The following is a 24209-nucleotide window of genomic DNA, read 5'->3' on the forward strand; positions in this document are numbered from 1 at the left end:
GCAGCGACATCCCTTACATTTTGGCCTCTCTTTTGCATTTCCGTGTTTTTATTTCCATTATATCTCCCGGTATGCCCCACAGAGAGCCTCAAGGTCCATAAATAGCAGCACCCTAGAGGTCCCAGGCGCTAAGGAACTCAGATTAGCCTCAACCAGAGCCAGGGCCTTTTCAACACTGGCCCCGACATGGTGGAACGCTCTGCCTCATGAGACCAGGGCCCTGCAAGATCTGATTTCTTTCTGCAGGACCTGTAAGACAGAGTTGTTCCGCCTGGCCTTTGGCTTGGAGCCAATTTGATTCCCTCCCCCTCTTTCTTTTTTCTTTTTCCTTTCTCCTCCTGTGATGAGGCTGCATTTTAATATTTTAATGTTGTATTTTAATCTTGTTTTTAAGTTGTATTCATTCAACTTGTTTTTATCATTGCTTGTTAGCCGCCCTGAGCCCGGCCTTCACTGGGGAGGGCGGGGTATAAATAAAAAATTATTATTATTATTATTATTATTATTATTATTATTATTATTATTATTATTATTACTTTTCCTCCCCGGGGCCCAGCTACATTTTGGGGGGAGCCTTTCGGCACTGAGGATTTTGGCATCCTTCACGCAGGTCCGAGGGAGGGACTGGGTTTCCTCCTTATGACTGAGCACCTCTCTCTGTCCTTGCCAGAAATCTCTGTGTCTTTGTTGCCAACCCGGAAGCTGGCCCTTCGCCCCTCGCCCCTCACCCACCCACCTTTCCCTCTCTCCTAATTTTAAGCATGGATTCCACCCAGAAAGAAGCCGCCATCTTGTGCGTGGTGCAGTCGGGCGCGCTGATGATGGAGTACCTGAGAGCCAGCGGAGAAGCATCTTCCGCAGCCGCCTCCCGGCGCCGCTGGGCGTTCCTGCACTCTCTGGGGCAGCGAGGGGGCGAGGAAGAAGAGGAGGAAGAGTCAGAGGAGGAGGAAGAAGAAGAGGAAGAGGAGGAAGGAGGAGAGGAAGAGGTCTTGCTGCCCCGGCAAGCCGCCAGCGCCGGGTTGCGCCGCGGCGGGCGCCTCCGTTCGGTGGAAAGGCGTTTTTGGGCCCGGCCACGAAGCACCGAGTGGTGGGACCACACAGTCCTGCAGACGTGGGACGACAGCCAGTGGCTGCAGAACTTCCGCATGCGCAAGGCGACCTTCCTGGAGCTGTGCGCCCGCCTCTCGCCCGCCCTGCAGCGCCAGAAGACGCGGATGCGGGTGCCGTTGAGCGTGGAGAAGAGGGTGGCCATCGCCCTGTGGAAACTGGCCACCTCTGTCTGCTACCGCGACGTGGGGAACCAGTTTGGCGTGGGCCGGTCCACCGCCGGCTCGGTGGTGCTGGAAGTGTGCCGCGCCATCCAGAGGGTTCTCATGCGCGCCACGGTGACGGTGGGCGGCAGCCTGGCGGCCATCATGGCCGGGTTTGAGGAGATGGGCTTCCCCAACTGCGCCGGCGTGGTGGGCACCACACACATGCCCATCCTGTGCCCGCCGCACCAGGCAGCAGAGTACGTCAACTCCAAGGGGTACTATTCCATGGCCTTGCAAGCGCTGGTGGACCACCAGGGCAAGTTCACCCACCTAAGCGCCGGCTGGCCAGGGAAGACGCATGAAGCCAAGATCTTCAACAAGTCCACCTTGTTCAGCAAAGGCCAGGAAGGGACCCTCTTTGCCCTGGGCCCCACGGACATCAACGGGGTCTCTGTGCCCAGGGTCATCCTGGGCGGACCAGCCTACCCTCTCCTCCCATGGCTGATGGTGCCCTACACAGAAGACCTGGACGCCGCCAAGGAGTCCTTCAACGCCACCTTGAGCCGGTGCCAGGAGCCCTTAGAGGAGGCCTTCAGCCGGCTGAAGGGCCGTTGGCGGTGCCTGACGGGCCGCAACGACTGCGCGGTGGAGAACCTGCCCCGCCTCATCTCGGCCTGCTGCGTCCTGCACAACATCTGCGAGGAGAAAGGCGAGGCCTACGAGGAAACGTGGGAGGCCGAGGCCAAGCAGCTGGCCGCCACTTTTGAGCAACCTCTCCAGAGACCAGACACCCGCATCAAGCCGGCGGCCAGGTCCGAGAGGGTCCGAGACGCCCTCTGCGCCTATATTGCCAGCATGGCGTGAAGGGGGAATGTGAGAACGTTCTGGCAGCCATTTTGAGGGGCGGAAGGAATCTTCGCTCCTGAGGCCTACGAAAGCCTCCATCCTTGGCCTGGCCACCTGGGATGAAGCCCTGTTGGACCCAGCTTCTGAGGAGACATGTATAGAGTTGCTTAGAGAGCCTCCCGGCTGATTTTAGCATAAAATGTCAGAAAGGTTTGGGTGAGGTTGACTTTCCCCCCTTGATATCCATGTGGGGGAAATTAGTTTTCCGAAAGCTTGCCCACCAGGGATGAAGTCACCGTTTGCCACCTCCTGAAAACATTACTTGTGTGGCAAAGGTTCACCCCCAGATGCACAATTAACTGATCGCCAGCTTGCATTTTATAGGATCTTTGTTCCTCTGGGAAAGGTGGCAATTCCTCTGTCGCCAGAATGGTTGGGTGAACTGGTCCTTGCCAAGCCTTTGGGGGTCCCTCTGTAGAAATGGCAAACCCCATGGAGACCAAAATATTGACGTCTCCAGAAAATGCAACAACCCATGTTGTGTGGATTTGACCTTCCAGGAGCTCAGTTTTCAGTCCCAAATGGTGTGAGGAGCCCGTCGCGCTCCAAATGGTCCTTGACTACAACTCCCATCATCCCTGACCGTCAGACACGTTGGTGGGTGTCTGACGGGAGATGGAGTCCACCAACATGTGGAGAGCTGCAGGTTCATCCTTGTGTGTATATGGGTCCATTTCTGATTCCATGTTGTGTTGCTAATGCAACTGTTCTTGTCTTTCCCTCTCTTCCTCCTGGAAAGGGGAGTTCCCAGAGCTCTTGCCAATACACTGTGTGGAATTTGGCTCGCCTAGGGTCCCTGGCCACTCGCCCCAGGAGAGCAGGGAAGTGGAAAATCACAAGGCTGATGCTGTCGTCACAGGTGCAATTCCTCCTAAAAAAGAGTGGGCTGGATCTGTATCCCGCCTTTTCTTTTCCAGGGTCTTCCTGAATTAGGATTCTGTCAGAATAGCAGCCCTTACAGGAACATTTGCTCTTTGATATATGTGTGGGTAGTTGCAGTTATGTTTATTATTATTATTATTATTATTATTATTATTAATGCAAAATGGCTTTCTGGATTTACCACTGCTTCTTGCAAGAATTGTGGAGGCAGGATACCGTTTGACCAGTTTACAAAGAGGAAGGTGGGGATTATTTGTGCCCCTTTTGCCACCACCCGACTTTCCCAATCTCCCTCTCTCCAGGACAGTAGATAAGAAACAGTCGTCAAATCCCATTAGCATTAGATTTGTAGGACTAGCTGTCCTTTTACACCCACAAGAGCTCTGGCCGTTAATTTATTCACTCGGCTGGCTGACACTCCCCTTCCAGGTAGGATTAAACTGTGCCAGTTCCTGTCTCCCTTTTCCCCACATCCCCACATCTGTTGTAAACAAAATCTGACCTTATTCCCTTATGGGGAACACAAGAACCCGTATAGAGTCCTCACGTGGGTTCCTTGTTGGTAGGAGAAAATAACAGAGGCCAACCAGAGAATATTGAGAAGCAAAGCAGCTAGTAAGTTTGATCTTTATTGATCTGTTGCAACAGGGTCTTCCCCCACAATAAGAAGAATGGAATCCATTATCTCTCACACACACCCTGCCCAGTTGATTTAATTCACACAGCATGTGCCAAGTGTGCGAGAGGGAGATGTGTGTTAAACGCCCCACTCCAAAGCTTCACACTTAGGTGCTGACAGGTGAGAAGGTTTACCTCCCTCTAGACTATAAGGAGGAGGGGAGCAGGATCCGAACCCAGGACTTAACCCCCTTCCGGCCATCACAGCTATATTTTCTTAGTAGGGATTTCCCCCAGAGTGGATCCCCTCATGTACAGATCCTCTGGCAACCGTCGGTCCCCTTTACCTTTGCAGGAAAGCGCATGGTGTGCAAGTTGTTAATAATAATAAAAACATGTAAATTAAGCTGTGGTAGTTCTTTCTTATGGATTTATTTCGGCTCTTATGGATTTATTTCGTCAGTAGGTGGTTACAGATCCACAATCTGGATTCAAAACAGGTCTGGGGTTTGCACAATGCGCCAGGTCGAGGGTGGAAAGAGGTGACAGGAATGCAAGAAGGTTAAAGAATATTGGGAAATGATATATAATGAATTGAAAAAAATGTTGGAAAAGAACCTTTGTTAAAAAACCAGAATCTTTCCGGCTTGGAATTTTGGATCATGATATAAGAGAGGGAAATGGGAGATGGTTTATGTATGCGACAACAGCAGCAAGAATCTTATTAGCACAAGTATGGAAAACAGAGAAAACGCCAACAAAGGAAAAATGACAGGCCAAGCTTATGGACTACACAGAACTGGCTAAGCTGACAGGGAGGATTCATGAGAGAGACAACATTGATTTCAAAAAGAGAGTGGGAACCATTTATAAACTAGCGTATATAAAAAGGCAGTATAAAGATTTGGACCCATTGGCAGGTTTTGACTAAACTTGCACAACTATATAAGAGGTAAAATCAGCAGGGTATAGAATTTGTTTAATAAATCAGTATGGAAATACGGGGGAAGCTAAAGAGGGGAAAGGGGGAGAAATATGGATATATAAATTGTTCAATTAAGATTTGTGGAAAATTTGTTGTTATACAGTGGTACCTTGGGTTAAGTACTTAATTCGTTCCGGAGGTCCATTCTTAACCTCAAACTGTTCTTAACCTGAAGCACCACTTTAGCTAATGGGGCCTCCTGCTGCTGCCACCGCACGATTTCTGTTCTCATCCTGAAGTAAAGTTCTTAAGCTGAGGTACTATTTCTGGGTTAACGGAGTCTGTAACCTGAAGCGTCTGTAACCCGAGGTACCACTGTAATTTGAAAATTCAATGGCTATGCTTCTTGGAAGTTTGGGTGCAACTCGGCTTGCAGAAGAGATGTTTGCATGGGGTTATGATAAATAGTGTGAGGGCCATTCACATTCCCTGCAGCTTTAATTCAGTGGCTCTCAAGTTTTTTTCTCTGGGCCACACTTTCTGAATAAAAATTTGCTCACGCCACACTGAATTTCCAACTGATCCGTTGGAAAACGAGAAGAAGCAATAACCAGCAGCGGTGCTTGATTTATAACAGAACACAACAACTTTATGATACGATTGTGGGACCTCCAGAAAGTATGCTACATAGCAACATGCAGTACTTTCCCCCCTAAAAATAATGTTTAGAGGTACTCTCATTTTCCTACGCATATTGAAGTGCTGCCTCAATGTGACCCAACTTAGATTCACAAAATGTTTAGGGGTATGTGTATCCCTGCGTCCCCCCAGAAGAAAAGCACTGGCAACATGAATCTCCCCAAATATGGACGAGCCTATTACACATGGACCTTAAGTATGTATACAAACTCAGTAAGAGGTGTGAGCTTGCTTTTGCAAAGTAATCTCATTTATATTAGATCTAATTTGAGACAAACACTCATTTCCTCATCCATACAAAGAAGCCGTTCTCTTTTCTGGTCTTAATACTAAAGGGACCCCTGACAATTACCGTATTTTTCGCCCTATAGGACGCACTTTTCCCCCTCCAAAAATGAAGGGGAAATGTGTGTGCGTCCTAATGGGTGAATGCAGGCTTTCGCTGAAGCCTGGAGAGCGAGAGGCGTCGGTGCAGGAAGCTATCTGCAAGCCTGGGGAGCCCGCGGGGAGTTCCTGCAGGGCTCCCTAGGCTTGCGGATTGCACTCTGCTGCCCGAAGCCCGGGGAGCGCAGCAGAGCGCGTTCCGGGCTTCAAGCAGCTCTCCGCAAGCCGTGGGAGACCAGCGCAACTTCCTGCCAGGCTCCCTAGGCTTGCGGATAGCAGCCTGTTCTGGGGTCTGGGGTCTGGGGAAGCTCGGGCTTCCCCCGACCCAGCCCCGCACCTGGGGGGGAAATAATTTTTTTTCTTTATTTCCCCCCCCCAAAAAAAACTAGGTGCCCCCTATGGGCCGGTGCGCCCTATGGGGCAAAAAATATGGTAGGTCCAGTCGTGCCCAACTCTGGGGTTGCGGCGCTCATCTCACTTTACTGGCTGAGGGAGCCGGCGTACAGCTTCCGGATCATGTGGCCAGCATTACTAAACCACTTCTGGAGAACCAGAGCAACACACAGAAACACCGTTTACCTTCCCGCCGGAGTGGTACCTATTTATCTACTTGCACTTTGCCATGCTTTTGAACTGCTAATTTGGCAGGAGCAGGGACCGAGCAACGGGAGCTCACCCCATCGCAGGGATTCGAACCGCCGACATTCCGATCGGCAAGCCCTAGGCTCTGTGGTTTAACCCACAGCGCCGCCCGCGTCCCTGATCTTAATACTATACTGCACTAAATGTTTAAATGTTGCTTTGATTGTCCGTGGCTCTTCCTGCCACACTTGCTACACCCTTTGAGAACCACAGCTTCAATCTATCAGCTAACTTTTGTATCTCTCTGATGTGTAGACTGATATTCTCAGGTTGCGGGTTTAACCGTCCAAGGGTCAGAAGAGAAGTGGATTTTTAAATATTTTTTTTTGCCCTGCCCTTTTAGTGATATTTCAGTGATTTTTTTATAATGTTTCTGGGTCACTTCTGAACTTGACATAATGCAGAACTCTCCTTCACACTACAGTGGTACCTCAGGTTAAGTACTTAATTCGTTCTGGAGGTCCGTTCTTAACCTGAAACTGTTCTTAACCTGAAGCACCACTTTAGCTAATGGGGCCTCTTGCTGCCGCCGCACCGCCGGAACACGATTTCTGTTCTTATCCTGAAGCAAAGTTCTTAACCCGAGGTACTATTTCTGGGTTAGCAGAGTCTGTAACCTGAAGCGTCTGTAACCTGAAGCATCTGTAACCCGAGGTACCAGTGTACTTCACCAAAAGTACACTAAAAAAAAGCACGCGGAAATGATTCAGACATAAATACTTCTTGTTATACAGTTATTGATATGTATGTGTCTTTGTTTCCGTGGGGGAGGAAATGTACGTCTTGGAAATTTTCTGGAGAACTCTAGAAAGGAATGAGTTCCACTCCATGTTTTTAAAGGAAATACAGTACATTTTTATTACATGGTGCATATAGATTTCAACACACGGAACTATTTAAACAAGCAACCAAAAACACCCCAATACAAGCCATAACTGAGGGGGGGGATATTATTTATAATAATAATAATACCTGAAAGTTTGGAGAAAAAGAAAAAAAAAGAAATTAAAGATATTTTTTAACGAACCTAAATGGGGGGAAATTACTCGTTTTGATTTCAAACAGGCATGTCATGAAACGTTTGCAAATGACACGGGTTTGGTAATCCAAGCTCACGCTCAGCCACTCGCACACACACCCAAAAGCAAACAAATCTTAGAATTCTACAGGAGACGGGGTGTTTATGCAGGTACGTGAAAATCTGATTTTCTGGCATATTACATTTAGAGACAATTCCTTCCACTCCTCAGACCCAAACAGGGTCTGAGGAACAGAGGAACAGAGGTGGAAAACCTGTGACTTCTTGTCTTGGGGCTAATGGGAATTGGGAAGACCCTGGGTTTCCCATCCATTCTGTACAAGCACATTGCTGGGGCCACAATCATTAGCCAAAAGGCATCTTACCTACGCAAGACAGCAATGTCTTACCTGTGCAAGAACCGAGCAAAGCAGCCGATCGGCTCCTTTGGAGTCTTACCCGTTGGGTCGCAACTTGCAAAAGACTTTCCTTAAACAGGCTCTTCCGCTTCAGCAGCTCAGCTCCAGAGCTGGGAGAAATCTGATGGGAGCCCCAACTTTTTCCCCACCCACCGCAGAACATCTCAGTGGTAGGAAAGGTTGCAGCCCTCAAACCATTCTTCACTTACCTGCAAAGTCCTCTTAGGAGTCCCAATTTGCAAACCGCTGGTCGAGGTAAAAACAACAACAAAAAACACCAAAAAACGACCCTCTGGGTCCCTTCCAGGGGGGAAACCTCATTTCTAGATGTGTAAATGCTAGCAGAGTGGCTAGGTGAAGGCCCAAGCTACTAGTCCCTAAGAAACCATCTCCCTTTCTCAGAGGAGAGCGCTACATTTGAGGCAGTAAGGTGACGTCTCATCCCATCGTAAAGTCACCCGGCAGTGTGATCCCATCACAAAGGTTTTATTAGAGAATATATATATATATATATTTACATACATAAATGTTTGGGGCAGGGGGGGTGGAGGGCAGGAGTGTTTGTGCTCTAGGGCCAAGGCCTCCAGAAAGCCGACGGAGGAGCCAGGATCCTCTTGGCTGAGGCGACGGCGTCTCGGCTGTGTCTTTGTTGGCCCGCGCTGGAGCAAGCGGGGTCCGGGCTCCGTGAGGATTCGCTCAGCGGCTTCACGGGTGAGCAGAAGCCCTCGGGGGTCCGGGGAGGGAATTCCTCCAGCGAAGGGCTAGGGGAGAAGACGGCGAGGGTCCAGTCTTGGCTCTGGGGCTCCGGCTTGGAGGCCAGGTAGAGGTGCAACGTGTCCAGCAGCTGGCTTTGGACGGACGGGTGGGTTTGCTGGATGAAGGCGGCGAGACCCAGGAGACACTCCCGGAAGCCCATCATGTAGCAGGTCTGCAGGGTCCCGTCCTCTGAGGGGTCGGCTCCTGGAGGGGCAGAATTGGGGAGCCAGGGAGAAGGCTGGTCACTCAAACCCTAGGGAGGTGGGCCTCCACAGCCTTGCAGGGAGTCGGGCTAGATCTCAACTCTGCAAGGCTGTGGCTCTAGAGTCCATAGAACCAGGGGAAGCTCAGTGTGGGATGGAACCTAAGCAGTCAAGTCCAACACTTCCTGTTTGCCTAGAGTGGACGCAGACAGGGGGACGTTCCTCCAGCCAGGAGGACTTCCTGTCACACCTGGTCTGGAGCATCCTTCCTCTGCCAGGTAGAGGGCGTGGCCCCGGGAGACCCCTTAAAAGGGCCAGACACGCAGCCACCTTCCTCTTTCGCTGCTCACTTCTGATACTGGCGTATTTTGCTGTCTGCTGGCTCTCAGCCAGCAACACACGGGCTCATTCCCATATGGGATGAACTCAAACGCTCTTCTGTAACTCCCAGCTAAAGCCTGCCTTCAGGGAACCTACTGCGAGCTGAATGTGAGTGAGCTTCTTGTCGCTGCTTTTCAAAGAAGGCGGTTGCGCCTTTATTCTTTTCGAGAGGGGATAAAAGGGGAATTTGCCAGGAACAAACCCAAGCTGGACAAAGCCAGATTGGACTGCTTAAGTAAAGGCAAAGGGACCCCTGACCATTAGGTCCAGTCGTGGCCAACTCTGAGGTTGCGGCGCTCATCTTGCTTTACTGGCCGAGGGAACCGGCGTACAGCTTCTGGGTCATGTGGCCAGCATGACTAATCCGCTTCTGGCGAACCAGAGCAGCGCACGGAAATGGCGTTTACCTTCCCGCCAGAGTGGTACCTATTTATCTACTTGCACTTTGACTTGCTTTCAAACTGCTAGGTTGGCAGGAGCAGGGACCGAGCAACGGGAGCTCACCCCGTCACGGGGATTCGAACCTCCAACCTTCTGATCGGCAAGTCCTAGGTTCAGTGGTTTAACCCACAGCGCCACCCGCGTCCCTCTTAAGTAAAGAGATTCAAATGAATCAACCATCTAGCTTTGTGCTATATACTGGTGAATGTACCCGTATTTTTCGCTCTATAAGACGCACCAGACCATAAGATGCACCTAGTTTTTGGAGGAGGAAAACAAGGGGGGGGGGGGAATTCTGAATCTCAGATGCCAGAACAGCAAGAGGGATCGCTATGCAGCGAAAGTAGCAATCCCTCCTGCTGTTCTGGCTTCTGGGATAGCTGTGCAGCCTGCATTCGCTCCATAAGACGCACACACATTTTCCCTTACTTTTTTTGGAGGGAAAAAGTGAGTCTTATAGAGCAAAAAATACGGTACTCTGCTACTAACTCACTAGCACGAGGATAATATTTAATCAATATGTCCTCTCCTACTATCTGCAACATTCCAAACACTCAGGAGGTGGTGTCAGCCCTCTGGGCCTCTCCACCTGCCCCCCCCGGACTCTTAAGCTCCTCCCTTCCCCCAGGCCACACCCATCTCCATCCCTCCTTGAGCATCCCTGCATCGATAGGGGGTGGGTGTGGAAATTTCTGGCTTTGGCAAGGTGAGAATGGGGACTCCCCGTGCATTGAAGAACAGGGAGCAAAGCATTTGAGCAACTCACAAACACTCTCACGGACCTGGCCTGCCCAGGTCTCTCTGATACAGCCACATACACCGCCCCACCCCCAACACCCACCATGCAGATCATTTGTACCCTGGGGTTTAGCTGCGTTCATCTCCCGCAGGTATCCTACAGCAATCTCCAAGATCTCCGCTTTCTCCACCTTGGGGTTCTTCAGAGTCTGTAAAGAAAGAGACCCGAGAAGAAGGGGGCTGAAGGGGAAACTTTTGCAGGGAATAGGCAATGGCTGGGGGGGGGGGCAGAGCAACGGATCAGCGTGCTGACAGTCCCGGGTTCAGCTATTGGCAGGTCTAGGGAGCATAGCTGTCAACTTACAGATTTGAAAATCAGGGACCAGCAGCCTCGGAAATAAGGTATCAGCAGCCAAAATAAGGGATTTTCCAAGCACAGGTATGTTCAACTTCTGAGCCCCTCCGAGCCAAAGGCAGAAAGCCCAGCCAGCAGCCAAACAAAGCCTCAAGCGGTGGTTCCCACAGCGCAGCAACCCGGCAAACGGGATGCAGCAAGGGAAACCACCGTCCCCTCTCCGCTGGGAAGCGCTGAGCAAAGGCGAGTCCCCAGGCAACACGGCCAATTGGATTGGCACAAGGCATGCAAGCTCCACCCCCCCCCAGTCGTTCTTAGACTCCTTATTGGGTGAACAACGCAGCCAAGCAACACAGTTGGAGCCTCCCTGGCCGGCAGGGAGGGAGGGAAAGGAGCTGCTTCCTTTGAAACCCGGGAAATTTAAGGGACTTCATCAATAAGGGACAGCAGCGGGACACGGCGCTGGGATAAGGGACTTTCCCGCCAAATAAGGGATGGTTGACAGCTATGCTAGGGAGGGCTGGGACTGCGAAGGACACCTCCCACGTGCAGATCCTTCTCGCCTCGCCGACCCCCCACCCCGCCCAGGATCTACTGCTGCTAATCAACAACAGCGATTTTGCAAATCACTGCGCAAGTGCCAACTTACTCTTGGGGAACATGGACAGGATAGACAAGACAGGAATAACGGTAGAGAATACCTGATCAAGTCTCCGGGGCCACCTATTTCTCTGCCAGTTCCTTTTAACCAAAGCCTTCCTTTTAGAGCAGAGTCATGTAGAGCAATAGCTCCACCTGCTGGCAGTTGAAGAAATAAACGCACAATCCACTTCAATGCACTTTAAGGGGGTTCAATTAACGCTACGGCCTCCTCGGGAAATCGGAAGGCCACAAAGTTGACGCAGACCCACGGGTCTGACACTATCCCAAACGGCAGCGGTTACGCTCTCAGGGAGAAGTCCTAGCTAGGACTTGCAGGGAATGGGGAGTGGGGGCGGCTGTGGGGAGCAGGGGGGGCACCTCCTCACTGACCTGGCTATGGGTCCTCTGCAGGAGCAGCAGGCGCAGTTCCTCCAGGCTCCGATTGATGCGGTCGCGACGACGCTTCTCCGCCAGGGGCTTCAGCATCTGAATAGACAAACAATTGGGGGGGTTGACCCCTGGGTGGGGTGGGCAGCCGCTTTGATAGGTAGGCACTGATACACTCCATTGCACAGCAGGATTTTCCCTTTCCAATGAACAGGTTTTGCCAAGAAGTTTAGATCTCCAAATGTACCCATCAACCACCCCACTAAAAAAAAAAAAAGGGTTGGGGGGTAGTAAAGACAACACAGAGCTGAACCAATGGTCGCCTTGTTCCTTACCAGCCCCCACTCTCCTCCCCTCTTCCCACACCCACTTGCCTTTCCCATTTTAGATGCTACAGCCCCCCTCTCTCTATTCCACTCCTTATCCCACCAGGCGGGCAAATTCTCTAGGTTAGATGGAGCCAGGGCTGGATTTAGGTTTGAAGAGGCCCTAATTTACTGGAGGTAACGGGGCCCTTTATATGTCCAGCGGTCCTTTGTCAGCAACAAATTGTCACTGTTTTTTTGTGTTGAATATATGCTCTATGGTCACTTATGGGCCTAATAGGTATCTCAAGCCATTTGCCCATGTTGCCCTGAAACCAGTCCATGCAGAATGTAGGCACCCTATATATAGAAAGAAGCAAACCAGTGATATTTTAGGGAGCAGGCTAGCAGGGGGACCCCATTAACATAAAACACTGTTGCTGTATGTAGGTTTTATTTGTTTTTTATCTTATATTTTGGAAATGTACATCCAGTTTTTTTCCTTTGAATTTTTTGGGGGCCCCCAAGAGAGTGGGGCCCTAAGCTACAGCATGTAGGTAGTGCTTTTGCTGCCCCCTAGAGGGACGCGGGTGGCACTGTAGGTTAAACCACAGAGCCTAGGACTTGCCGAACAGAAGGTCGGCGGTTCGAATCCCCGCCACGGGGTGAGCTCCCGTTGCTTGGTCCTTTCTCCTGCCAACCTAGCAGTTCAAAAGTACATCAAAGTGCAAGTAGATAAATAGGTACCGCTCTGGCGGGAAGGTAAACGGCGTTTCCGTGCGCTGCTCTGGTTTGCCAGAAGCAGCTTAGTCCTGCTGGCCACATGACCCGGAAGCTGTACGCCGGCTCCCTCGACCAATAAAGTGAGATGAGCTCCGCAACCCCAGAGTCGGCCACGACTGGACCTAATGGTCAGGGGTCCCTTTACCTTTACCTAGAGGCAGCGAGGCAAATAGCTGGGGGGGGGGTGCTATTTTTTCTTGGATGAACAGCCCTTCATTTCACAATAAAAAAGGGAACCAAACCCTTTAACCTCGACATTAACATCAGGGCTGCGATCCCAGGCCTGCTTTATTGGAAAGGTTTCTGTCTTAATCCACATAGCTCTGTCTTCTTGGCGCCTTTGGGTTTAAGCAAGCCTACCCGGTTAGGTAGAATTTCGACGTGCCTGTTTTCATCTGTTTTGGTTTTTTTTTTTTAAGTTCATAGCCAATTTGAAATTGTTGAATGTTTAAAATAGTTGTTGTCACAAATAATTGTCATGGCTGTCAACTTTTCCCTTTTCTTGCGAGGAATCCTATTCGGAATAAGGTAATTTCCCTTAAAAAAAAGGGAAACGTTGACAGCTATGATAATTGTACAGTGGTACCTCGGTTTAAGTACTTAATTTGTTCTGGAGGTCCGTTTTTAACCTGAAACTGTTCTTAACCTGAAGCACCACTTTAGCTAATGGGGCCTCCTGCTGCCGCCGCGCCGCCGGAGCACAATTTCTGTTCTCATCCTGAAGCAAATTTCTTAACCTGAAGCACTATTTCTGGGTTAGCGGAGTCTGTAACCTGAAGCTTATATAACCCAATGTACCACTGTATTGTTTTATTCAAGCTGCAAACCACTTTGAGATGGGTTTGTTTGTTTGTTTGCCTGTATTTCAATGAAGCGGTGTATAAATTTTATGAAATGAAATACAGTGGTACCTCGGGTTACATACGCTTCAGGTTACAGACTCCGCTAACCCAGAAATAGTGCTTCAGGTTAAGAACTTTGCTTCAGGATGAGAACAGAAATCGTGCTCCGGCAATAGCGGGAGGCCCCATTAGCTAAAGTGGTGCTTCAGGTTAAGAACAGTTTCAGGTTAAGTACAGACCTCGGGAATGAATTAAGTACTTAACCCAAGGTACCACTGTAAAACGTGTCGAGCATCGGAGCATTAATGTGAAATCCATTGTTCTTTATCTAATGTGGGGGCAAATCTAAAACGCACCTGCGGTTTCCTTGATATTCTGCCCATCACAGCTGCCTTCTGCCCAGGTCAAGCATCCACTGGATAAGGAACACACTTTCTCCTTCAGCTGAGCCCTCCCGATCCTACTTGAAAACCGCCCCCTCCCCAAATGTCCATGAAGCAATTGCCATAAAGCCCCCTCCCTCCCGGTTCCCCTGGTAAAATGGGAGGAGCCTGGAGCAGCCAGGACTTGTTTCTGCCTGGAAGAATTTGCAACTTCTTGGTTGCAAAATCGCTTTCCTTTGGAATGGCACACGATGGATGAGGAAGTCAAACCGGTAATGATTTATTGGGCCAGAGATTTAGGATATAATATAGATTTGGAAGATTGGCAAAAAATATGGAACGAAAATTTAAAGTTTACAGCATGCATTACGTTAAAAGAAAATGTGATGAAAATGGTTTATAGATGGTATATGACACCAGTTAAATTGGCAAAATTGTACAAAACTAGTAACAAATGTTGGAAATGTAAAGAGAAAGAGGGCACATTTATTCATATGTGGTGGGAGTGTAAGAAAGTGAAGGGGTTCTGGGAAATGATATATAATGAGTTAAAGAAAATGCTGAAATATAGCTTTGTAAAGAAACCAGAAGCCTTTTTACTGGGAATAACCAAAAATCAAATAAACAAGAGAGACTGTAAGCTTTTTCAGTACGCAATAACAGCGGCGAGAGTACTGTTGGCCCAAAAATGGAAACAAGAAGAATTACCGACTTTGGAAGATTGGAGAACAAAATTAATAGACTATGCAGAACTGGACAAATTAACTGGGAAAATCAGACTTCAAAGAGACCACAAGTTTTTAGAGGACTGGGGAAAATTTAGAGAATATTTGAAAACTGTATGTGAGGAATACACAACGCTAGTGTGCTTTAAAGAAGCTTTGTGAAAAAAATAAGGAATATAGCATGAAAGTAAATGAGTATAAAATATTTTATTGATAGGCGATACTATAATTAAGGAATGCGAGGATAGAAAATTAATTATGGATGATTGTCAGAGGAGTTGAGGGAAGTTCAATAAGATAAAATACGTGATGTGGTATGTGGTATGAACAGAGATGTTATAGAAAATTCAATAAAAAAAATTATAAAAAACAAAACAAAATCGCTTTCCTCGCCCCACCCCTTCAATTCTCCCTTAATCCAGCCAACCCCAAACTGCACCCCCACACGCATCCCACCAGATCCAAAACCCGCCAGGCCTTTAGAAACAGCATTAAGAAAAGTTTGCCATATTGCGCGTGAAATTATTTCGCCCAGTTAAAAGAAAACAAAAGAGCATCATCATCATCATTTTGCAGCTCCTTCCCAGAATTCTGCAACTCCTTTTGGCACAACCACCGATCAGGCAAAAAAAATAATAATACCCCCCTCCTCCAACATATACACACGTTACTTTGTTTCAGAGCATCACGTGTTGGCGTTGTTGTTTGTTAATTATTGCGATGACCGTCTGTATGTTTTCCGTAGCTAATACCGGCACTTTCACCGCGGACTCAGCGCCCTGGCACAAGATATAAGCTCCTGAGGGTTGCAGCGAAAGTTAGTCCTTCTCAAGAGTATACCCATTGGAAATTAAGGGCACGGCGAGCTTAGCTCCATTCGTTTCAGTGGGTCTACTGCCTGTGTGTGTACAGTATTGTGACGCACCCGTGCAAGAAGAAAGGGGGAGAGTGGTCTGCGCTGCTGCAAAACTGATATAATCATTCATTCATTCATTCATTCATTCATTCATTCTATTGCGCCGCGGTCCCCAGGAGACGCCAGCAACAAAACAACAGAAATTCAAAACATTACAGGACAAACATTTAAAGACAATCACATCTCACAGCTAAATAAATTCATGGTTGCCAAGATCAAAACCTCAGCCGAGTGCCTGGATGGAAAGGGATTTATTTATTTTTAATCCTCTCCAAAAAAAAGTCCACCAAGCGGAGACAGGCGCCCCCCAGGGAAGGGCAGAGGGCGAGTTCTTCCTCCAGGGGGGTAGCCAAGGCGGTGCCCTCCAGAAAGTGTGGGGCTCCACGGCTCCCCTCACCCCCGATCCCGAATGCCGTCCCCTCTCCTCCCCTGCTCTGCGCGCAGCCCTTGCGCAAGAGATGCGCCCAGCAGGGCGCGCGCCATCTCCGCACACTTCCCTCCAGAAAAGACCACGCAAAGCAAGCCAGCGCACTTCTGTGGCTAAGTAGCCGGTCCTCTCTTCCCTGGGTGGGGAAGATCTGCGTCCCACCACCCCACCCCTGGGTTATGCCCAATGGCCAGGGCTGGTGGGAGCCGGCGGGGCGCAGGAGCAGCGCCTGGCGAGCCTGGATGGCGGCGTGTAGGCGAGGACCTGGGTTCAAATCCTCCCACTCCGGTCAGCCCAACCTACCTCGCGGGGTTGTTGTAGGGACACAATGGAGAGGACCACATTGAGCTCCTTGAAGGATGGATAGATAGCTAGATAGCTAGATGATAGATAGATAGATAGATAGATAGATAGATATAGATGATGATAGATAGATAATAGATAGATAGATAGATAGATAGATAGATAGATAGATAGATAGATAGATAGATAGATAGATGGTGATGATAGATAGATAGATGATAGAGAGAGAGAGAGAGATAGATCCACTTTCTCTGGGTCACTCCTCCATACACACCCACCCTCTTAGCTGTCTATGCTGAGCCCCCCCCAAACCCCCCCTGCACCCCCACTTTCCTTCCCCTGATGCAGCCCATATACCTTTCTCACCCCTCCTGGCTCAGAGCTCTCCGTAGTCACCATCGCCTCCGGGCTCTTCTCTCCTGGCAAGCCTGCCTTTCCCCCCGGGGACGATGGTCAAAGTGAGCCAGCCCCCCTGTTACCCCCGCCCTCCTTTCCCTCCGCCTTCTCCTTTAATGACCCATCAGGCGCAGCCCACATCTGGGGGCGCGGGGGAGTGAGCTTGGCTCTGTTCCTTTCAGTAGCACGCGCGCGCGCGCACACACAATGGGTGTGAAATGTGGGGGGGGGGGCACCCAAATGTTAAAACTTTCACAAGCAGTCGATAACTCCAGCAGTCAACCATGTGTACAATTTTATATACGTTAGTACTCCTCCATCCACAAGGTTTATTTAACTTTCAACATTTTAATTGCCCCAAATTGTTCAAACCTACCCAAATAATTCAATATCTTCTCAATATAATTACTGAGAATATATCTTCTCAATATAATTCAATATCTTCTCAAACCAATCCTCCTCTTTCTCACTGACCTTAAACCCTTTCATTCTGTGTATCTCCACAGTTAGATATTCTAAAATTATAATATTATTCAGTTTTTTCCTCCATTGGTTCACCCCTAGCCAGTGGCATAGCGTGGGTTGTCAGCACCCGGGGCAAGGCAAGTAATTTGCGCCCCCTAACCCATGGATTTGCGCCCCCTAACCCTAACCCCCAGATGTTGCGGCCGGTGCGGCCAGCCCCCCTGCACCCCCCACGCTACGCCACTGCCCCGAGCTCTTCTGTATTTTTCCAGTTACTCTCTATAACCTGCCTGGCTGCAGTTACCATCAGTTTTACCCATTTACATTCCTCTTTCGTTTTTAACTCGGTGCTACTCAGACTAATAAGAAACATTAATTTAGATATTCCCACCCACAATTCCTGATGTTCCTATACCAATCTGTAAAAATCACCCAGTTAAGCCTTTCCCTTTATGGCATCTTTTCCATGCTTACGGAGGGCAGGACAGATCCTGCAAGTTGATTCCGCCTGTTGGGAAGCCGCAAGCTGATTAAAGGCCCCTGAAGAAGAAAATGCCTCATATTCCGAGAAAATAGCAGGCGGAATCAGAGCCAGGGCTCAGCTGCCCGCACTGCTGTTTGAAGCATAGAATTGGAGAACTGTCGAGTTGAAAGGGACCCAAGGGTCATCTAATCCAACCCCCTACAATGCAGGACTCTCAGCTAGACCATCCATGACAGATGGCCATCCGACCTCTGCTTATAAACCTCCAAGGATGGAGAGACCACAATAGTAGATAGTCTGTGTCATGGGTAGGCAAACTAAGATCCAGGGGCCGGATCCGGCCCAATCGCCTTCTAAATCCGGCCTGCGGACGGTCCAGGAATCAGTGTGTTTTTACATGAGTAGAATGTGTCCTTTTCTTTAAAATGCATCTCTGGGTTATTTGTGGGGCATAGGAATTCGTTCATTTTTTCCCTTCAAAATATAGTCCGGCCCCCACAAGCTCTGAGGGACAGTGGACCGGCCCTCTGCTGAAAAAGTTTGCTGACTCCTGGTCTATGTCACAGGGGCCACCAAAATGTTTCAGCAAGGGGCGGGTCCACTGCCCCTCAGACCTTGTGGGGGCCGGACTATATTTTTTTTTTGGGGGGGGGGGAAATGAACAAATTCCTATGCCCCACAAATAACCCAGAGATACATTTTAAATAAAAGCACACATTCTATTTACAGTGGTGCCTCGCAAGACGAAATTAATTCGTTCCGCAAGTTTTTTCTTCTTGCGAGTTTTTCGTCTTGCGAAGCATGGTTTCCCATAGGAATGCATTGAAAATCAATCAATGCGTTCCTGTGGAGACCGTCCGGGGACAGAGGGGAAGCGCCGCGCGCCTTCCCCTCTGTCCCCGGACCTGTTTAAAGCAAGGGGCGGGGGGGAGAAGATTGCTTCTCCCCGTTGCCGCCCCTTGGTTCAAAAGGGGTCCGGGGACAGAGGGGAAGACGCGCGGCGCTTCCCCGCTATCCCCGGAGCTTGCGGGGCAAGCTTTGTTTTGCGAAGCAAGCCCATAGGGAAATGTGTCTTGCGAAGTGGCTAAGAAAACGAAAAACTCCTTCGTCTAGCGAGTTTTTCGTCTTCTGAGGCGTTCGTCTTGCGGGGTACCACTGTATGTGAAAACACCAGGCAGGCCCCACAAATAATCCAGAGATGCATTTTAAATAAAAGGACACATTCTACTCATGGATAAACATGCTGATTCCTGGCCCGTCCGTGGGCTGGACTGAGAAGGCAATTGGGCTGGATCCGGCCCCCGGGCCTTAGTTTGCCAACCCATGGTCTATGAGCACGCACAGAATACTTTCCCCTCATCCATGTCTCTGGGCACACACAGAGTGCTTTCACCTCATCACTAAACAACCCTAAGTCCTTCCTGTGACCCATCTGGGTTTGGGGAAAAGGGGCGTTTGACTAGTGTAGTACTGGGGGGGGGCGGTGGAGGGGGGGGCGCTTGAGCCCCTGCAACTCTTATTAAGCCCATTAATTAAGCAGAAGTGGAAAATGTTAACGAAGATTAGGGAATGTGGTGGTTGGGGGGTGAGCTAGGGGGGAATAGGACCAACGCCAGCTGTGGGGAAAAGTCATTACCCCCCGTCTCCCCCCCACATCAGGAACTGTGAAAATCTGCCAAATGGGGACCAGTAAAAATAGTCCCTGAAATTTGGCGTGAAAGCAGAAGGACGCAGGAGGGGTCAAAAAAGTGGCAAAAGGGGTTTATTTTTCAAGGGAAGGAGCACAGACAACCACCTGATATGTCGGAAGGAAGAAAGACCTATGTCTGTTAGACTACACTGCCCAAACTGCTTAGCACCCACTCCAACACACTACACAACAACCCTGTGAAGTAGGCAGTTCTTTGTGTGAGAAAGGGCGCTAATAAATTCTGGATGCTCACCTCTGATTCCTGCATTGCAGGGGGTTGGGCTAGATTTCTGGGGAGGGGGTCCTTTCCAGCTCTACAATTCTACTTTTTGAAAATGAAGTGGAAGGGGGGAGGAAGGGATGTGCAGAATTAAGGGACATTGGAAGGGTTTTGCCAATTTGTGTGCGTTGGGAACAGGGGCGGATTTAGGTTGGACGAGGCCCTAAGCTACTGAAGGCAATGGGGCTCTTTATATGTCCAGCTGTCCTTTGCCAACAACAAATTGTCACTGTTTTTTGTGCTGAATATATGCTATATGGTAATTGATGGGCCTAATAGGTATCTGAGAGACTCGTGAGAGTCCCATGGACTGCAAGAAGATCAAACCTCTCTATTCTGAAGGAAATCAGCCCTGAGTGCTCACTGGAAGGACAAATCCTGAAGCTGAGGGTCCAAGACTTTGGCCACCTCATGAGAAGAGAAGACTCCCTGGAAAAGACCCTGATGTTGGGAAAGATGGAGGGCACAAGGAGAAGGGGACGACAGAGGACGAGATGGTGGGACAGTGTTCTGGAAGCTACCAGCATGAGTTTGACCAAACTGCGGGAGGCAGTGGAAGACAGGAGTGCCTGGCGTGCTCTGGTCCAGGGGGGTCACGAAGAGTCAGACACGACTAAACGACTAAACAACAACAATAGGTATCTGAATCCATTTGCACATAACAAAATATGTATTTTAACAAAGTAATTGTTGAGAACTCCATGCAGAATGTAGGCACCCTATATATAGAAAGGAGCAAACCAGTGATATTTTAGGGAGCAGGCTAGCAGGTGGGGCCCATTACTTACATCATAGGTGCCCAGTGGCGTAGCGTGGGGGGTGCAGGGGGGCCGGCCGCACCGGGCACAACATCTGGGGGTTAGGGTTAGGGGGCGCAAATCCACGGGTTAGGGGGTGCAAATTACTTGCCTTGCCCCGGGTGCTGACAACCTACGCTACGCCACTGTAGGTGCCTACACAACACAAAACACTGTTGCTGTATGTAGGTTTTATTTTGTTTGTTTTTTATCTTATATTTTGGAAACCTACATCCAGTTGTTTTTTTGTTTAATTTTTTTTTTGAGTGGGGGGTCCCCAAGAGACTGGAGCCCTAAGCTATAGCTTGTTTAGCGACATTTTTTCACCTTTGCCGCATCAAGCAGTTGGTCCCTTACCTTTCCCTCCCCAACCTGGCCACAGTGATCCATGCGACGGTCACCTCCAGACTTGACTACTGTAATTCGCTCTATTCGGGGCTACCCTTGAAGCTGTCCCAGAAACTCCAGCAGGTGCAGAATGCTGCAGCGAGGCTCCTCACGGGGTCCCTGCCATGGAAGCATATTCACCCAGTGCTTTTCAAGCCGCACTGGCTCCCGGTGGAGTATTTGGTCAGCTTTAAGGTGCTGCTTTTGACCTTTAAAGCCCTTCACGGCCTAGGACCCTCGTACCTACAGGACCGCCTCTCCCGGTCTGCCCCACGGAGAGCCTCAAGGTCCATAAATAGCAACACCCTAGTGGTCCCAGGCCCTAAGGAAGTCAGCTTAGCCTCAACCAGAGCCAGGGCCTTCTCAGCACTGGCCCCGGCCTTGTGGAACGTTCTGTCTCATGAGACCAGGGCCCTGTAGGATCTGATTTCTTTCCACAGGGCCTGTAAGACAGAGTTGTTCCGCCTGGCCTTTGGCTTGGAATCAACTTGATTCCCTCCCCCTCTTTCTTTTTTCCTTTCTCCTCCTGTGATGAGGCTGCTTTTTAATGTTTCAGTGTTTTAATGTTGCATTTTAATCTTGTATTCATTCAACTTGTTTTTTATTATTGCTTAGCCGCCCTGAGCCCAGCCTTGGGCAGGGTAGAAATAAAATTTATTATTTATTATTTTTATTATTATGCGTAAATCCGGCACTGGCGGAAGGGGGAATATATAGGTAGGATTTCTCTTCTCCACTTGCAAGATCCCTTCCATTCAGCACAGAAGCAAAAGCAAGGATAGCTGCCTTCGATTTTAGCATTTCGAATTCCTGACAAATTCCTTAGCAATCCCCTGAAAGCCCTGCAGAGAGAAAGGGCGGTGAATTACTGCCCCACCTGGGCTCTGATAATGAGTTTATAGCTGGCTGGCTGGAGAGGAAGGAATCGGAATTCTTCTCACCTTCCAACGTCCCAGGGTCCCATTTGGGCCCTTGGTTTATGGGCTTGAGCATCACATCTCCAGATCAAACTCCCAGAAAGACTAAAGACCACCCTCTGCTCTCCTCAGGGGGCAGAAGTGTGTTTATTTATTTATTGTACTTATTGCAATCACGTCCCACCTTCTTCCCCAAAGCCATTTTCCCCCACGCAACAACAACCCTGCGATGTAGGTTGATAATAATAATAATTTTTATTTATACCCCGGCCTCCCCAAGCCAAGGCCAGGCTCAGGGCGGCTAACAAGCAATAATAAAATCAAGTTGAATGAATACAACTTAGAAACAAGGTTAATATACAACATTAAAATATCGAAACATTTTTAGGTTAGGCCGAGAGGCAGTGGCAGAACTGGCAAAACTGACACATAAACTACGGGACAAGGATAACTGTGACTTTAAGGATGAATGGGAACCCTTGACAAAGTATTTGAAAAGGCAACAAAGCGAACTGGGCTCCTTGGCTGGTTTTGAATTAACATTCACAAACTTTTTATTGATAATAATCGGCTAATTAGTTTGAGGATCTATACAACTGTGTAACATGCAGAAATCAGCATTCTCAGAGAAATCAAAGACTGGAACTGGGGGAACTGGGTGTGGGTGGGTTTTGGGGGTGGGAGGGAGGAAAAATGGGGGGAAACTAAGGATGATATGTTTCTGGATAATATGTTTTGTTTTAATTTTGAATTATTATTATTTTTTTAAAGAGAGGCAGTGGCGAAGCTTCATGGCCGAGTTGAGATGGTGGTATTTTTTTAAAAAAACCCAGCGCTTTAACCACTAGATCCCACTGCTAAAAAGATGAGGCGTTGGGCCTGGACGGTGTCAGCTGTTTTTATTTTATTTTTAATGTGGGTGCAACTTCCACAACCTCTTTCTTTTTTCCTTTCCTTTTGGAATCTGAGGAACTCTGCACTTTCAACCGATATTGGTATCAATATCTTTTCCCATTCTACTCCTCCACCTCCCACTTTTACAAGTGAATCGCAACCCAATTTTGCAAGTGAATTGCAAGGCGCCTCTTGCAAATGGAAGAGGAATGGAAGACAGAGACAGAGAGGAGCGGCTGCAAAAACGATACGGAGAGGGGGATTTCCTAAGGAAGCATTGGTGGTTCAGTGGTAGAATTCTCGCCTGCCACGCGGGAGGCCCGGGTTCGATTCCCGGCCAATGCAACTTCATCTTTTCTTTTTTCTTTTTGCTGACTTGAACGGAGAATAAATATAAATCTCAAACAGGCAGTTTTAAAAAGATTTTTTTTATTTTACTTAATCTCCTTGCTTCTGCAAACAGGCACAAAGAGAATGGCCAGATTAATAAAGTTAATAAAAGAAAGAAAGAAAGAAAGAAAGAAAGAAAGAAAGAAAGAAAGAAAGAAAGAAGCATGTGAGGCGGGGTGGGGGGAACATTAGGTGTGGGGAGAACTGGGACCCATTAAACGAGAGGAAAACAAAACGTGTGTTGCATTGGCCGGGAATCGAACCCGGGCCTCCCGCGTGGCAGGCGAGAATTCTACCACTGAACCACCAATGCGCCGTTGAAAACAGCTGGATGGGTCCTTTGATGAAGGAAAATTCCCAGCGTTTGGCGGTGATGCTGCACAAATATGTTCTAAAAAGCAAGCAGGTTTCCTCCTTCCTGAGATGGGGTTTTATTTATTTATTTTCCTGTCTATACAGAGGCATGTTTCTGAGAGTCGCCAATGCAGCGCTTACGAATAATAAGCTACAATCAAAATCAGACCTAATCAAAGTCAGACCCATTGAAACAAATGGGTTTAAAGCAATTTAAGTCCTTTGCTTTTAATGGTCCCAACTGTGAGCTGGGTCTCATCCTACATCTCCCATCAAAACTTGGTTTTATTAAACAGCACGGTTTCCAACGTTAAAAATATACAAAAAAGGAAAACACAATATGCGTCATTTTTTTTAAAAGCGAGAACGAAATAAGCCAACAATCCAGACCATAGAGCAGGCATCCCCTAATTTGGCCCTCTAACTGTTTTGGGACTACAATTCCCATCATCCCTGACCACTGGTCCTGTTAGCTAGGGATAATGGGAGTTGTAGTCCCAAAACATCTGGAGGGCCGAGTTTGGGGGTGCCTGCCATAGAGGCACTTTTTACGCTGAACGCCACCACGGATATTGCGAGTACAGGGGTGCCTTGGGTTAAGTACTTAATTCGTTCTGGAGGTCCATTCTTAACCTGAAATTGTTCTTAACCTGAAGCACCACTTTAGCTAATGGGGCCTCCTGCTGCCACCGCGCCACCGGAGCACGATTTCTGTTCTCATCCTGAAGCAAAGTTCTTAACCTGAAACGCTATTTCTGGGCTAGTGGAATCTGTAACCTGAAGCGTATGTAACCTGAAGCATATGTAACCTGAGGTACCACT

The 24209-nt window shown here is 48.8% G+C and overlaps 1 protein-coding gene across 4 annotated transcripts; it reads right to left on the bottom strand.

Moving 5' to 3' along the window:
* Positions 1–7654: 7654 nt before the first annotated feature.
* Positions 7655–16871, bottom strand: HES7 (hes family bHLH transcription factor 7). 4 transcript variants are annotated; one of them, XM_083707191.1, is made up of 4 exons: positions 16700–16871; positions 11653–11748; positions 10387–10474; positions 7655–8706 (listed from the first exon to the last, which is right to left on the bottom strand). In XM_083707191.1, the coding sequence occupies exons 1-4, from the start codon at positions 16730–16732 to the stop codon at positions 8315–8317; spliced, it is 609 nt and encodes a 202-aa protein (XP_083563317.1). In that variant the 5' UTR covers positions 16733–16871; the 3' UTR covers positions 7655–8314. The 4 variants fall into 4 exon arrangements, with proteins under 4 accessions (XP_083563317.1, XP_083563316.1, XP_083563319.1 ...); XM_083707190.1 differs by having other exon boundaries at positions 16691–16871; XM_083707193.1 differs by lacking the exon at positions 16700–16871 and adding an exon at positions 15359–15631.
* Positions 16872–24209: the final 7338 nt, after the last annotated feature.

The sequence above is a fragment of the Podarcis gaigeae genome (assembly GCF_964106915.1).
Source record: "Podarcis gaigeae genome assembly, chromosome: 13".
Classification (NCBI taxonomy): domain Eukaryota; kingdom Metazoa; phylum Chordata; class Lepidosauria; order Squamata; family Lacertidae; genus Podarcis; species Podarcis gaigeae.